Source organism: Asterias rubens, chromosome 20 (genome assembly GCF_902459465.1).
Source record: "Asterias rubens chromosome 20, eAstRub1.3, whole genome shotgun sequence".
Classification (NCBI taxonomy): Eukaryota; Metazoa; Echinodermata; class Asteroidea; order Forcipulatida; family Asteriidae; genus Asterias; species Asterias rubens.
In genome coordinates, this window is record NC_047081.1 from 10,852,666 (window position 1) to 10,869,896 (window position 17,231).

The 17,231-nt window shown below is 42.8% G+C and overlaps 2 protein-coding genes across 3 annotated transcripts; one reads left to right on the forward strand and one right to left on the reverse strand.

The window, feature by feature from the left end:
- Positions 1–1,428: 1,428 nt before the first annotated feature.
- Positions 1,429–6,059, reverse strand: LOC117304140 (dual specificity protein phosphatase 6-like). Its single transcript, XM_033788641.1, has 3 exons — positions 5,995–6,059; positions 4,353–4,443; positions 1,429–3,878 (listed from the first exon to the last, which is right to left on the reverse strand). The coding sequence occupies exons 2-3, from the start codon at positions 4,422–4,424 to the stop codon at positions 2,820–2,822; spliced, it is 1,131 nt and encodes a 376-aa protein (XP_033644532.1). The 5' UTR covers positions 4,425–4,443; positions 5,995–6,059; the 3' UTR covers positions 1,429–2,819.
- Positions 6,060–10,666: 4,607 nt separating this feature from the next.
- On the forward strand, positions 10,667–15,833 carry LOC117303583 (zinc finger and BTB domain-containing protein 18-like). 2 transcript variants are annotated; one of them, XM_033787784.1, is made up of 2 exons: positions 10,667–10,936; positions 13,083–15,833. In XM_033787784.1, exon 2 carries the CDS (start codon positions 13,232–13,234, stop codon positions 14,573–14,575), a length of 1,344 nt encoding a protein of 447 aa, XP_033643675.1. In that variant the 5' UTR covers positions 10,667–10,936; positions 13,083–13,231; the 3' UTR covers positions 14,576–15,833. The 2 variants fall into 2 exon arrangements, with proteins under 2 accessions (XP_033643675.1, XP_033643676.1); XM_033787785.1 differs by lacking the exon at positions 10,667–10,936 and adding an exon at positions 12,866–12,901.
- The last annotated feature ends 1,398 nt before the right edge of the window (positions 15,834–17,231 follow it).

Consider the following 17,231-nt stretch of genomic DNA (forward strand, 5'->3'; position numbering starts at 1 on the left):
CCCCCCTCCCAGTGATCCAACTGTGTAAAGAGATTATTATGTACAAGTGTCGGCTGTGTAGATGCAATCACCACTGTACATCATTGAAAATCAGGGGATCGAATGAATGGTCACACAGTAGGAGGGTTGACTTTTAGTCATTCTGTGTAAACTATTTCCAATCTTTCAACAAGAAAGCAAAATTCGTAGCAAATGCTGTACCATCCCCCTCACATAGCTAGACTAAAAGTTGGTTTACAAAATGTTAGCTTAAATTAATTAGATTTTCAAAAAAAGCTGGAAGATCATAAATGGGAAGCACACGATGTATTTCAGCACACTCCTTTTACTCAAACCCATCAATACTCTAAAAGTCCAACCAGAGTACTGAAAATGTAAAAAACAAAGCACACCATGAGCCATTCTGAGATATATGGTGGACACAATGACACTGTTATGTTTGGGTAAATGTGTCTGTATACATGTACACCCATATCAAAAAGTGCACTCCTATAGTGTCCACCATACCTCAAACCACACAGTGCACTCCTATAGTGTCCACCATACCTCAAACCACACAGTGCACTCCTATAGTGTCCACCATACCTCAAACCACACAGTGCACTCCTATAGTGTCCACCATACCTCAAACCACACAGTGCACTCCTATAGTGTCCACCATACCTCAAACCACACAGTGCACTCCTATAGTGTCCACCATACCTCAAACCACACAGTGCACTCCTATAGTGTCCACCATACCTCAAACCACACAGTGCACTCCTATAGTGTCCACCATACCTCAAACCACACAGTGCACTCCTATAGTGTCCACCATACCTCAAACCACACAGTGCACTCCTATAGTGTCCACCATACCTCAAACCACACAGTGCACTCCTATAGTGTCCACCATACCTCAAACCACACAGTGCACTCCTATAGTGTCCACCATACCTCAAACCACACAGTGCACTCCTATAGTGTCCACCATACCTCAAACCACACAGTGCACTCCTATAGTGTCCACCATACCTCAAACCACACAATGCACTCCTATAGTGGCCACCATACCTCAAACCACACAGTGCACTCCTATAGTGTCCACCATACCTCAAACCACACAGTGCACTCCTATAGTGTCCACCATACCTCAAACCACACAGTGCACTCCTATAGTGTCCACCATACCTCAAACCACACAGTGCACTCCTATAGTGTCCACCATACCTCAAACCACACAGTGCACTCCTATAGTGGCCACCATACCTCAAACCACACAGTGCACTCCTATAGTGGCCACCATACCTCAAACCACACAGTGCACTCCTATAGTGTCCACCATACCTCAAACCACACAGTGCACTCCTATAGTGTCCACCATACCTCAAACCACACAGTGCACTCCTATAGTGTCCACCATACCTCAAACCACACAGTGCACTCCTATAGTGTCCACTATACCTCAAACCACACAGTGTAGTGTCCACCATACCTCAAACCACACAGTGCACTCCTGTAGTGTTCACCATACCTCATAAAGGCTAATGGACACGCCATGACCATGTAGAACTCTGTTAAACTCAGAACAGTGCAACAGACTACTGGATTTGAGTTGACTGCTAAGATTGCAACAAAATACCAACATTTTTACTATTTCGGCACATAAGGCAGGGTAGAGTTTGAAGTGAACAGCAAATTAATCACTTTGAAAACCTATTTTCAGATCTCTGGTTGGTTTTGAGAGAATGCAAACTTAATCTTTGTCGAAATCAAAATCAAAATTAAATTACAGAAATAAAGTTATCAAGTGATCTGAAATCGTTTAAAATCAGGCGCGGAATTACACGCAAGGCCATTCCCATTTTTGCAAAGGGGCATTTCCATTTAAAACCAGAAGGTCTATGGGGAACTTTTGAAGAGGCACTAAGGCCAAGACCAGGGCAACAGCATGGCCTTTGTGTTCTTCGAGACCTGATACTTGACATTGTTATTTTTAACACAATAAACATTAAACAAAAATTAAGAAGTTAAAAAAAAAAAGATATAAATATATTTAAAAGTTAGTAACTATAATTGGATTTATTGTTTTATTAGTAGAAACTTGTACATAAGATCAATTCCACTGTAACTCTTGTTAACTGAACAGAACATACATGTAGAAACCTGTACTGTGGTGTTCTTATCGTCTTTTGTGAATTAACAAAGCTGAAATTATCTCTTGGGACTGGTCTTAAAGGGACTGGTCCTAACTTTGCGGGATTGACCCCTGATATGATATAATTGTAAGTGTACCCCTATGGACACCTTTTTAAAGTATTGTAAGTTTAACTAATCTTTTTATAGTAGTGCTTTTCCATAACTTTTAAATTTCGCGGTTTGTGGTTTTAATTAATGGCTAATCCATTTTTGTGGTTTATATTTTTAGAAATCGTTTATGCTCTTTGGTAGTTTTTGCTGCTATTTTTAATGTGTGTACAGCGCCTTGGGGTCCAGTCATGGATGTAAGGCGCTTTATAAGCGTTGTTTATTATTATTATTACTATTATTGTAATCTCTTAACAAATCAACATGATACAGGCACGATACTTTACCATTAGAGTTCAAGGGATGACCCTACTAGGTACATTAATCAAAAATAATTTAGCTGATTTGTAAGAGGCCAAACAAACTATCAGAAATCAGACTAAATTAGGATAAATATCATACCTGATATTAAACCACAAAAAAGGTACTATAAAAACTCAGTATTTGTAAATAATGTCACCGCAGTAACAAGAGTTATTGTGGAATTGCATCTTACGATTAATACAAAAAAATAAAGGTTTACAGGGAAGATTTCAGCTCATATAAATCTCCTCCACGTCGCTGATCTTCTTTCCAAACAGCTCCCTCTCAAGATCGCCAAGCTGGATGAGGAACGCCCTGTTCGGCCTTGCCTTGGGTCGCTTACTCCTAAGGAAACTTAGGGCATCGGCGAGACTCCAGCCCCGGTACTTCATCAAGAACGCGATAGTAATCGTCGAGCTGCGACTGATTCCCTCTACGCAGTGAACTAGCACACGGCCGCCGCCGCTTAGTGCGTCCGCGATAAAATCCGCCGCTAGAGGTAACCGGTGCTTCATATTGGAGCTGAGTTCATCGGCGTATTTTAGATGGAGGTACTTGCATTCCCCCTCGAAGGCGTTCGCACATTCCGTGGTGGCATTAACGACGTGGGTAATGCCCAGGTTCTCAATAACTTTGCGATTGCTGGAGTGTTTTGCATTGCCCTGGTAAAGGGCGCCCTCGATGACCTCCGAGGGATAGGTGCGGATCATGCGAGCGCGGTCTCGCTCACTACGGATCAACAGATCATTGCACAGAAACGAGTAAGCCTTGTTAAAGGCACTAAACCCGCCGATGAGTATGGCAGGGTCGAGACCATGAGTTCGTAGCTTCTCGGCGAGGTTTGTTAGCACCAGGTTCGTTTCCTCTAGGTTGCTGTTATCGTCGTACAGCACAATATGCGTAAACCGTGTCAGTTTCCCCGAGTCCAGCGAGCAGTCAAAATCCGTGTCGATAGCAGTGTGAGTCCTAGCCGTCAGAATGTGAGACTCGTCAAACGACGCGTTCTCACGAGCGTCCAGAATGAGCATGTACTCGGGGGAGTGGATGAACGGCAGACGAAAACCATCGTTCATGAGATTGTACAAAGCAGGCACCGATTCGTACCCTTCGTGTTCCTCCTCTATGGGGGGAGTCGTGGGGACTAGGGTACCCTTTTCTGTCTTACCTACGGGAGGGAGATGTGGGCATCTGGTTACCTGTACTGGTTCCACGGTTTTGGAGGTGGGTACCACCGCAAGCTCCGGTAAGGACTGCAGTTTTCTGATGGAGGGTAGGCTGTTACTCCTTGTCTAGAAAAGACAAAATGATGCCAAAAATAATTATATTATTATACTGGACATCTACATGTAACTGTGACAAAGGTCCAGTATTTTTGCATCAGGGAGGCAAGCCTACAAACTACATACGTTTGGTGGTCCATTTTCCCCAAAAAAACATAGATCTAGGGAACAAAGGTATCAACAAAATAGAAAAACCGCAAAAATTAGGGCTAGATAGCTCAGTTGATAAAGTCGGGAGTTTGCCAGGGTGAAGAGGTCCACCAAACTTTTCCCCACATATTTCCGAAGAATTTCACATACCTTAAAGAGATATTACAGGCCTGGAATTATACACAGGCCATTTTTTGTTGCCCCTGGTGTTGGCCTTGGTGCGTTTCAAAAGTTTCCTACTGACTTTAAGATTTTCCAATGGAAGATGGTAATGGCCTTGCCCTTTCAACATGTTAATTCCAGGCCTGATATTACATTGTAAATCAACCTCACCTGGCTAACATTTCTGACGATTGTTTCCCTGGGACTCTTCAACGACCCCCTTCTGCTGCTAGCTGATCCCATTACTTACTGGGGGCATTTCCTGCACAATAAGTGAACGATCAAACAAAACAACCAGTAAGTTTTTTTTTCAGACAAATCTGAGGGGCAGGCCTGATAGTTCACGGAGGCAATGAAGGCAATTGCCTCCATGCCCTCTGGTCATTGCCTTGGTGCCATTGAACTGCACTGTAGACCTTTCTTCACAGGGTGCTCTTTACCAAGGAGAAAACGCCTTGGTGCCCTTGCCCTTTCAAAAAGGCCTGGAGGGGCAATCGTGCACACTGCTACTATTTGACATCCAAATCCTGACAAGGTTTCTTTGTCTGCTGACGTCTTCCATGTAAGGAAAGTGAAGTCAGTCCTGAGCCAATATGGCTCATCAGGCCCGCGTTTATCCAGTTTCCTTGGGATTTAACAACTAAGAAAATTACTATTAGCCCTTGACAGGATGCTGTGTCAAGTCTGAAGATACTAGCCAAGTCTGGACATGGCGGTGATGATACAGGGAAAAAATGGTTCAAGAAAAATATGGACTTACTCAGATCATCGCCATATATTATTGGTGTGTTGATATACCACCCATGCACAGATGAGTCCTGCTTTTATTGTGTCCGCAACTAGCCAAATAAGAAAACTACTCAAAGCTACGACTTAACACCAGTCAAACCATTGCACAACCCCCATACCATTGCTGGCAGTGCACTGTGCGCAGGTACGATGTACGTACATCCATGCATACATTCTCAAAACAAACACCTTTTTTGTTGTTCAAAACACCAATTCAGCACAGGATCACCTTTTATGGCCCCTGTTCTGTGGACTTAGAGCCAGGTAAAGTAAACAGTTACCAGTGTAGCTTAAGTTGCTTGGATACCAGTCAGTGCTTGAGAATCAGATTTGGCGATTTGTATTTTGTACTAAATGGTGGGATGAAACTGTTTGGTTGATTGGTTTATGACTGACTGACACAGTTTTTGTTTTAATGGGTAGGTGTTGAATGTTAATGTATTGGAATTTTACACTGCAGTGTGGTGGTGTACATTATTGGGACATTGTTAAGTAAATCCAATACAATTTATAAGGTTTATCGCGAATAGCAAAATATCAAGAGAGGGCGCTGTTGAACCCACACAAAGGTATAGGCCTTGCGTGCGCGAGTCGTAGAAACTGCATAGAAACCGCCCCATATTCCTTCCCACAATACATTGCAATTCTGAATCGCGATAAACCTTATATCACTGGTTCAATTATTCAATTCAACAATAACGTTCAAATGAACACTCGATGCTAACGACACACACACACCTCTCTTGCTGTTATAATTTAGAGTGTCAATTATTTTCAAGTGAAGTTCAAAAACAGGTTTTTGTAAACAAAAAGAACATGTTTACGATGTTGACTTGGTAATACGTTATAAAAATAAAAATGGCGATTTGGACTTTGGAGAAATGGAATCGTTGGAATTCATCAAAATCAAAATCAATTTACAGTTGCACAACTCAAACCCAGAATTAATATAACAATACTATCACTATTTCTGTATTACATGTTTTCACTCAGGATAACAAAAATTATTGTAACTCGTACATACCATTGTTTTCACAACTCAAAATGTGTCGTTCCATCGTTGTATGACGAGTCGGACGTGCAGAGCAGACACCGGAAGAATCATTGGTTTGCGCCCTCTATTGCCTGAATATTATTCACGTTTTGGGCCCTTTTCGAAACATCGGCATCGAGAACATGTGGGCTCTCTCTCCATGATTCGGCTTTTGAAAACGTTTCTTTATCAGGGCGGGACCTTCAAAAAGAGTAATGAAAAGCCAAAGTCGTGGTTTCGAAAATGGTAAAAAAGGCGACGACTACAGAACAGCCTGCAAATGACACTGGCCCCGTTTAGTTATCTTTGTTAGTTTGTTTCCCCACCGATCGCCGGTGTCAGATGCAATTGTGTCCGCCATGCAGTACTGTCCGCTACGGACACGATTGCATATGCAATCGTGTCCAGGGCTATGCAAAAACCGTCCGGTGGACACATGACTGTACATGTATGTGCGCGCGTAAGCGAGCGTGCATACACTATAAACCAACGTATAACCCCAGCATGAATATTCACGTATTTGATGATTGCAGCTAATACCCAACCCAACGGCCGAACCATTTCCCATGTCATTCATGACATGCACTTAGTAGCTTGTAAACAAATGGCGAACGTGTTCCGTCTGCGACCAAGGGCGTTTAATTTACTGCAAGGACGGTCTTGCACGGAGGCGGACACAACTGCATATGCAAGTGTGTCCGAGCGGACACAATTGCATTATGCAGCAGCGTCCGGGCGGACACGATTGCATAATATGCAAAACCGTCCGGCGGACATAATTGCATATGCAATAATGTCCTCCGGATAGTTTTGTATAGTGGACACAATTGCATGCGACATCGGCACAACAAAACCTTTCTGCAAAAGGCGGTGGACACTATTGGTAATTCCTCAAACTAATTGTTAGCATAAAACCTTAAATTGGTAAAGAGTAATGGGGAGAGGTTGATAGCATAAAACAATGTGAGAAACGGCTCCCTCTGAAGTGACTTAGTTTTCGAGAAAGAAGTAATTTTCCACGACTTTGATTTCGAGACCTCAGATTTAGAACTTGAGGTCTCGAAATCAAGCATCTGAAAGTGAAAGTACACAACTTCGTGTGACAGGGGTGTTTTTTTTCTTTCATAGTTATCTCGCAACTTCGACGACCAATTTGAGCTGAAATGTTCACAGGTTTGTTGTTTTATGCATTTTTATTATGTTGAGATACACCAAGTGGGAAGACTGGTCTTTGACAATATTACCAAACGTTTCCAGTGTCTTCAAAAACATTTACCACCCAGAGAAAACTTTTACAGAAAATGGGGGGGGGGGGGCGGTTCCGCATCTCAAAATAAAGAGGACCTATGTTTTATGCTGATCCTTCACACACTCGGATGATATGTCGACTTGGCATACACAATGCTTCCCCCCCCCCCCCCCAACAAACATAATCATGAATATCTTAATTATTTTGCTATACATGAGTGTGGTTTTCAACCACAACTAAGTCGTCAGTTACAAATCCCTAGTCATCGGCTTCATAATAATATCCCATCCATCATCAGTTCAACTGTGTTCCTTGTCTTTCCTTTTCCCCGGACTGTGCATCGCGCCCCGTCGGCGAGCCAACCGTCCTCCGCTCCTCTGGCCCCCACTGATTACCGTGCCTCGATAACTGACGGTCCAATCAAGCTGCCGTGATCCAATTGACTGTGTCTACATCTCGTGTCGTCGTTTGAGGATTCAAATCCCACTTTTTTTTATTCTGTGGGGGTGTCAGTTCCACGAACTTCATTAGCCTAATAACTAGGATTCGATTGAGTTCTTGTTGTTTTACGGATTGACGGGGAGGTTTGGAATTGGGTCTAATAGCTCGGAGGCAGGAAAACCTGAACGGGTTGATGTGTCATTTTTACACATGGTGAAGCATGAAGCCTAGTTCAGTATGTTAGTACGAAACCGAGGGTCGAAAATGTAATAGTCTGTTCCCATTATATGAAACTGTTAAATTATTGTTAGTACCGAGGGAGCCCGACTGAGATTTCTATGGAGTTTGTTTCCCTTTTTTTTTTTTTTTTTTTTTAGGGGGTGGGGGGGGGGGCAAAAGATGTAGTAGTCGGCAACCAGCAGTTCGCGCGAGAGCAGTGACAACTCGAGTATCTCGCCGCGTTAGACCGTTAACGACTTGTCCACAAGTCTACATTATGACCGGTGTAACATCTTTGCCTAAACTAGGGGCGTTCAAATTGATTACCCCACCACACACAATACATACCAAGAGAAACCATTCGCCTTAGTTTTTGTAGTTGTGGGTCACTCTATGTTGTTATTTGTTGTCTTTATTGAGAAGAAATTAAAACGAGAACAAACAGAAAACAAAATAATATATCAATTACTTTTTGTACACGTGCAATGTCAGTTTGTGGATGAGCAATTTCTACGCAAACCACAGAATGGCAAGAGGAAAGCAAAACGCTAATTGTTTGTTTATTTTGTTTGTTTAGAATTGTTGTTTTGTCCGCACGGATTGTGGTATATACGTTAAATGTGATTAGGCAAATCTAATCAATAATTGACTTGGATTTTGTTTACCCTCAAAACCATCATTATTGTCTATACTGTATAATATCTTTGCTAACTGAGCTCCGAAATTATGATTTCCAATTTTCAAGTCACGCCGTAATTAATGCCAATATACTTTTCATTACAATGGACCCATATTGCAGAAACGGTCTTACGTCAAACCCAAAAAATACCCTTCATTACCGGATACCAGATCAGTACACATAATGTGATTAAACAATTAGACGTCAAAATTATTGTTATTGTTCAATGAGACCCAACCTATCAAGCTATAAATATTCCTCCTCATGCCTTGTTTGTCTAGAATAATTGAATTAATAAAAGACTGTAATTCGGATAATGCATTTTTTCTGCAATCCTGGTGACAAAGGCTCTGGCTGTACTCTTTCTTCTGGTTTGACAAACTGGGAGTTTTTGATGTACACATCAGCGTTACCAAGTGGTGAGGGACGGGACTGGATAGGCAGATGGCAGGGGACGTGGCTAAATCCCACAGCGCCATTAGTCTGGACTAGTCTGCCACAGTCGATCAATTAGGGCCCCCACTGTTCCTTCTCTCGCTGCCCCCGCCCCTTACTGAGCGGTACACGGGAAGCTTATCGTCGTGCCCCCTTCACGGTATTAGACTTGAGAACAAGTCGTTATAACGGCAGTCGCGGTGGAAGTGGCATTCCTGACTCTAGCCCGGTTCATACTTCCTGCGAATGCGAAGCGAATGTTGACGTCACAGAAATCGCAACGAATATTCGCAGCAGTTCAGCTCGGGGCAACTCACTTGCAAATATCGCTGCGAAAGGATAGTTGTGACGTCAATTTCACGACGAATTCGCTTCAATCGCATTCGCAGGAAGTAGGAATTGCGATTTCTGCGTCACTGGCGATATTCTCGCGAGACTGCTAGCATGGCCCCCGCGAAGCTAGTCGGCAGATAGTCGGCAGCCAGCAGTGATCTCGCGAGAGCAGTGATCTCGGGGAGATCTACTCAATTGCGGACTCCCTGAATCATTACGCCACCACCACGACTCGACTATCTCACCATTAACGACTTGTCAACAAGTCTAGGTTTGTAGCTACATCCACGGAGCGCACTCGAGCGACGCTGGCCGTAATTAGGGTCAACATATGCTGCGATAATGCACCGCCGGTTCGGCGGGCGACTTGAAGCTTGTTAGCTTCGTACTGGGCATATGCTCCCGTTATAGCTACTTGACATTAGTCCATTGTTCCTCAACGCAGTCTAACAGTGTCTTGATTTTGTGTTTGTTCAGAGAAAATGAAGAATGCTCTTACTTTTTTACATTTTTTTTTTTATTTCATTTTTTTTTTCAAGTTAAATAATTATGATTGGTGTTGATTTTATAATCGGGTTTGGTTTTATTCTAAGACGTTGCTCACTTTCGTCGCGCGTGTTTTGGGTATGCATGGATGAAAGACAAATAATGATGGGGTCACCGAAAAGCGTTACTGTTGATTTATCAGACAACAAACTTGACTTGATTTTTAGGTTTTTAAACCTTCCGTTGTAACAACTGTAATTGTCATACAGTCCGATGATGATCCATTGTGAGAACGTTCATGCACTTTCAAATTTTGCAATGTGATATGGCTCTTTTTGATCTAAACACAATCTGTCCTCAAACACCATTGTAGCAGCTCTGAAACCATCCAGTTTGCACACTTGATAATAAATCATATTGTTTCAACAAATTTCTGTCATTGCTTTTAAAAGTATGAATTAAAACAGCGATACACAAATGCCTGACAATAGTATTAAAGTCAACCCTTACCTTTTAAGGAATTGAAAAAGAAAAGTAAGCCAACACAAAAAAAACATTTTGCACTTGCTATTATATAAAAAAGTGTTGCCAAGCCATTTTACAAAGGCATCTGGTTGAAGATTATACATAGTGCCAACAGCGCACGCGTGGTATGAACAAGAAAATGGCGGGCTAATCCTAGCCCGAAGCAACACACACAAAAATGCATTTCTTTTTTTATTTGGCGCGCGCGCAGTGTACCATAGGCAAATGGTAAACGACATTGATACGTCCGTATGTGCAGAAGAGAGTAAGAACGCAGTTGACAAGTGGACCACTGACGGAAAAGCCGGCTATAAACTGAGCAGACGACAACTGTCCTCAAAAACTCATGCAAATTGGCGCGCAATTGCAGCCTGTGTGTATAACACATGTAATGCGTTTATGCTGCAATGATTGTATCGACAATTTCAGCTGAAAATATATGGTGAGAAAAAGCAGATCGCTGAAAAACATTCATTACGAGAACTTCACTGCTGACTGGAGTACGGTGCCGAGATGGGGTCGTTTTTGACGATGTAGCTTTGGAGGCAACATGGCGTGTTTTCACGGTAAGTTTGTTGGTCGTTTTGGTTCATCATTGGTCTGATTTGTTTAAATCTCTGCACACAGTTTAGATCGTAGGCTTGTGGTTGTTTGCTGTGCTTTGGAAAAGCCTACCGTTTGGGATGCGATTTTTTGCAATTATAGCAAGTATTGCTTTTTGTTTTTAAATGACTTAACTCCAAGCGTCCAAATGACCCGATCTCCGGGTTCCTCGTCAAGCTGACTCAGAAAGTGGTTACAGAACTGACTCTCTGTAATTTTGAGTCAATTTGGGCCAGGCCATATTGATCCAGGTCAGGCCACACGTGACCCGGAACTGTATTATTTCTGACCCGGAAAGTGTTTAGAGTGTATGATACTAAAAAAAAATATAGCGTCACTCAAACGATAGGAAGACGGCTTATAGACCACTATCATGCTGCCACCATCTTGGTCATGTTCCACGTATCGAGTAACACTAATGAATGATAATAAAGCAGGAACCAGACTATTTTGTTATTCCAGCCTCGGTTTGGTAACATTGATACCAATGGGAGAAATTCAAGATGTCTGCACCATGATAAACAATACAGAAACAAGGGTGCATCTTTTGCGATTCTGCTGACACAATGGTTTGACCGTAGAATTTCGATCGCCTTAAAGTAGAACTATACATATTGTACATGACGGGGAAATTAATTTACACAAATTAATAAGCTTTGCAGTAATAGGAATACCATACAAAAAAAAGATTTCTCCAAAGTATTTTATGGTGTTTTCAAAAACAAGGCGGTGATGTAGCAGCTCGACGTTTCGATGTATATCTTCAAGAGATAGTGTGAAGTGACGATGCTTGGTTGCTTGTTGTCTGAAAACTTCATCGTGCGTATTTTTTTTTCTTGGCAAAACGCTGATCGAGACGTTGAGTTGTCATTCGCTCCGCACAAACAACAATTTTTATCAAGAGAAATTCTGACAGCTCATATACCACAAAATAATGTAATTTGTTTTTGTAGGTATCTCCACAAATAATTAATACATGACCTATTTTAATAATTAATCTCCCGCATTCAAATTGCATGCTTTCCTGAATAGTTTGAAACCCAGTAAGACCAACTCAGAAAGAAAACAGAGAAGAACAAAATAGAAATGATCTGAAAACTGTCAGAGACGGAAATACTAAAGACGTGGGTGCCGACATCTGCTCCAAAATTTCTCGAAATTAATAATATATTTACGAAATTAGACGAGACACTATTATCATGTTGAGACCCACCCAGCCGCATATGCCGAAAAGAGATTCCAAATTATTAAAACAGAATAAGAATTCCCACTTAAATAAGACATGAATTTGTAGGAGAGCAGGAAGAGTGTTTTAGGTCTACGACTAGATTAAGAATTAATCTGTCAGCACGGTATGAGACGGACCCCGTACTGTCGTTGACACCCCTCGACATGCTCGACGTGCCAAAATGCACGGCTGGGCCCGTCAAACTTATGCTTGTCTCGGCATAGGGGGAGGGACGGGAGATGATAGACTTGATTCAAGTCCCGTTCTCGTGTGAGAGGTCCCTTATATCCACCGCGGCGCGGCACAGATTGTGGGAGTTTTCTGATGTTAGGCGCAGGCGATGGGGGCTGAAAATATTGGGAATTGAGTCAAGTCTAGGAGATGATGGCAAGCGTATTTTTATCCAGGGTTTCATCACTGTCTCATTCAATCATTAATTACTTTTCTTCTTTGCTCGTGTGTGTGTGTGTTGGCTGGGAAGTCGTATGATTAGGCCTACTCAACGAGTTTGTGGAATATAATTGTGGAATTATGTTTTGAAGAAGAGTGTGATGCTGTTTCTGTGGTCGAGCGAACCGGAGCGCCTTGAGCCACGAATTTTGTGCAAGATTTTGATGACGTTTTTTCGGATGTTTTGAAGAAGGGGGTGATACTCTTTCTTGTGGTGGAACGCAACAGGGGCGTCTTGAGATACGACAAGGTTTGAATCAATATTTTTACTGAGATTGTTAAGGATGTTTTTGAGAAGGGTATGGTACTAGCTTTTTCTGGCAATTGAACAAACGGAAGCGGCTTGGGCCACGATTTGTGTATTATAGACACTTATTGTTTCATCGGTGTGTTTTCTTATAATATTGTTTTCTTTTCTTGATTATTTACAGACAAAATGACGTGAGCGTTTTTCATTGGTAGAACTCTAACCTGACAATGAAGCAGTAGTGAGCAGTTACAGTATCCACCTTCACACCCTCTGGATGTAATTGATTCGCTCTTCCACAAATTGGAAACCAAGCCAGGCTCCCCGTAAACCATGGAGTTTGTACAGACTGGTTCCCGGTTCGCCCCCAGCCTCTGCAACCCAATCACGACCAGAGCAAGTACCGGGAAGGCCAAGTCGACACACCACGGGATTGCCAGACCGGTAGCGCTGAAAAGCGCCGTGTCACCGCCAGAGACAATGTGCGGATTCAACGAAAAGGATTCGCAATTGGAGCGAACCCCAATTACGAATGACGGCCATTTTCCGAAGAAGTTGTGCGCGTGGCCCACGAGTCCGGCTGGGGCCGGGCTCGGCCACACCTTACCGGGGTTCGAATCTTCAAAAACATGGGCTGATTACTGCAGGCATTTTTCGCAGGAAAGTAACTATCATCTCGCTGGGAATTTGACGAAACCAGACGGTCAAGAGAGCATGAGTAGGACATCACACGGGAGTGAATTTGACGGTAAAAAGGATACCGCCGCGTCACCGCTCGAGGGAAAGTTACGGCAACATGCGCCCTCTGTTGACGCGTTGGACACCAGGAATGGCGGTGGTACCGGTGAGTCGAAGCGAAGTGCGTTCCGCGAGGTTGCGAGACGCCAGGGGACCGGACTTTACGATCAGCGCACGACACCCTCGACTTGCTCCTCCTCCTCCTCCTCCCCCTCCACTTCAATATTGAGACAACGTGGAGGAGACGTGCACGATCATCCTCAAGAAATACCAAGTGACAAAACATTACCATATAGCCTAAATTCAGCGATATCGGTTCACACTCCCCTCCTACCAAACCAATTATTCTACAGCTCCTCCTCACAACCTCTGTCAGTGTCAGCAATGGGTGGCAGCATTCCACACAACAGTACTGAACTCGGGGAACGTTTCAGGGCGCCATCTTTGATCCCAGTGAAGCAACAACTACACGCAGATTTCGTGAAATACACCCCGGACAAACATCACAGAAATCCGTACAGCCCCGGGGCCAAGGTGTCCCAAATCAACACCAGCCCGATCAGGGATACGTCTGCTCTCCATTTTGGAGCATTTCAAAACAACGCCCCCACCGGCAAGATGATGAACTCTTTGCCAGTTCCATGGCAACAACAGCCGGTTTTCCCCGCTGGTGTCCTGCCGCTTTCATCCAGCGTTGCAACGCCCCAGTACGACAATTGGTGCGCAAAATGCAACGCAAGCTTTCGAATGACGAGCGATCTTGTTTACCACATGAGAACGCAACACAAACGGTCGGCCGAGGGAAGTAGCGCCACCAATGACAAACCTGGCACCAAGCGCTCTGCAGAGGAGAAACTGAAGTGCGACTTCTGTGGGGAGACGTTCAGAGAGCGCCACCACTTGACGAGGCACATGACGTCACACAACAACAATGAATAATTTATGTCCCTTCTTGTGGGATATTACGAAAACGACATCTAAAATTTCTGGTCTGTTCTCCATATTCAAACATTGCCTGTTTTCTGCGCCGAGATAATGGCCGAGTTAGTTCGGGCGGTGTTTTCTTGGCACGAGGGAGCTGTTCGCACGTGCGCCCGAACGATGAGAACGAGACCCGAGAACAATACACTCGCTACAATACACTCGCTACAATATCACACACGACCTTTCATCGGGGGTTTCGAAAACAAAAATGGCGGCAGCATCTCAAGGAGAACGAGTAAATTAGTTTAAAATGACTATAAAATAGATTGTTATAGTTAATTTTAATCAATTGAAAGTTAACATTAATCTAGACTACAGTCTAGTCATCATCCCAAAGAAATAGGTCGAAAGGTTGTCTCTTTCTACCGTCAGGTTTCCGACACTTACAAAAACCAGCCTATTTTTTTGAGTTGACGTGCCGCGTGGTCACATTAATTGACCATGAGTAGTACCGAATCAATATTGGAGGCTCTAATCACATCGTCGTTTGAGCGGATGAAACAAGAACGGTGATCCTACTTGTTCGTTCTCGATTATCCAAAAATAAACAGCCCGTACTCGGCCATTGAGTCTAAGTAGCGCCCTCTACTGCCATGTTTAGTAGACTGGATTACGTATCGTCAACATTTTAGTGCGGCCAAGGACCACCCATAGATTTCTGTACCTGCGACATGACACCGCACGTGTTTGTTGTGATTATCACAAAGAAATGAATGTGTTGCTCTTGATGGCTTTTGAAAACTCATAAACATTCTCTTTTGTGGTTAAACGCGAAGTCATCTTTTACTTTGCTAAAAAAGGCACATAACCGCTCTATCAAGACTTTGAAAAATTGTCCTTACTCGGTGGTTACGTACGTTGTGCAATTGCATTACACTGCACTTCCAATATTGCAATTAGAGAAGAGAGAGTCAGAAATTAGGTTTGATGGGTTCGATTCCCACAAAATATTCATGCTGGTTTTTTTATAGATCACTGTAGTTGAACACAATAATCATGGGTTTTTAATCATTGCACCACGCAATACGCGGCAACAAAAGATGGCAGCCAAATGCAAAGGTGTCTATTCAAATTATTGTCACGATGACATAATCACGATATTGTGATGATGACGTCAAGGGAAATGTGCCATCGGTGTTCTATTCTTTATTATTATGAAGTTGATGAAATAAAACAAGATGGCTGCAACACGACTAAAGTATTATTACAACAATGTGTATGTTATTATTATCATGATTTAATCCATAAAATTGTTTGTAATATCAACAGCTCTCTGGTACTCTATGGTAATACCAAGTTTTATAGCCATTAAATTTTGGAGTAGGCCTATTTTTACCAAAGGTGTAACCTTTAAAACACAGTAAACCCGAACACATACGCATCCAATGTCAATGAAGAGATTGTTTGAAGATTGAGACCAGAAAAAGAATAACTTCAACAAGGTCAAGTATCCGTTTTCCAAACAAAGAAACCAAACACTCAAACGCAGTAGTAAATTCCACGACTGGTTTACCAAAACTCACACCACAGTTTTAGACACCCCCAATTATCGCGTAAACCTATTATCATGCCATATAATCAACGCAATTAGTCCATTACAAAATTACCCCATTCAATATAAATCAATAACATTGAACCACATGAGACACCCACAGTAGGGGAACACATTGTGCAGGAAATATTACTGCCCCCATATCCTACATATAAATAACTTATCACCTTTATATAAAACTGTGTTTTAGTTGCCCCAGTTGGCAGAAAATTTATAGTGTGACATCCAACAATAAAAACGCAACACTCCCGAACAATTCCAGTGGTTGACCGTAACACCACTCATCACCCTACCGACAACTCTTACAAATCTTAGGCGAGCCAGTTTACATCCAATCGGGGCGACATTATTTAAAGACCGGACCGCAAAACAATTTGGGTGCGAGACGAACTTGCACAAGGTTTTACTGGAGTGATAGCATAATATTGATTGTGCTCTCGGCGGGTTGGCGGTTTCGGTGGGGAAGGAGCCTAGGACCGCCGACTGAAACCTTTCGTCACCCGCAGCCTATGCGAGCGACCGGAACTCCAAAAAAAAAAAAAATTGAGAACAATTTATAAACAGGAAATCTTTTGAAAGTTATTTATTCAGTAAGACGATACTCAAATAACTCTTTATATAACTTGCTATAGTCATACCATGGAGTCTCGTGCGGCACTTGCTTCCGAGGGAATGCAGTGGAGAGGGGTGGGCGGGGCAACTGGAATTGTGGGAGACAGAAACCTGCCTACGGTGGTTGTTGTCGTTAAAATGGTATTCCGCACAGCGCCGTTTAGGGAGAGGGGTACAATAGTGTGCACCGATTTAACTACGGTGGCACTTCTGACAAAGTTTCCAAATGCGTATTTATAAAAAAAAAAACTCCAGTGCACGTTTTAATGTCTGACATTATTGGGGAAAAAATAGTTTGAACATATCGAAACAAAAGCTAAGATCTTAAATGGGATTGGGCGTGGACATTAACTAGGCCTGGGGTGGGGGCACACATCCCCTCCCCCGTACTACAGGCACTTCTGAATAATAATATTACCTTTACCAATTGGTGCAAATGACACAGAA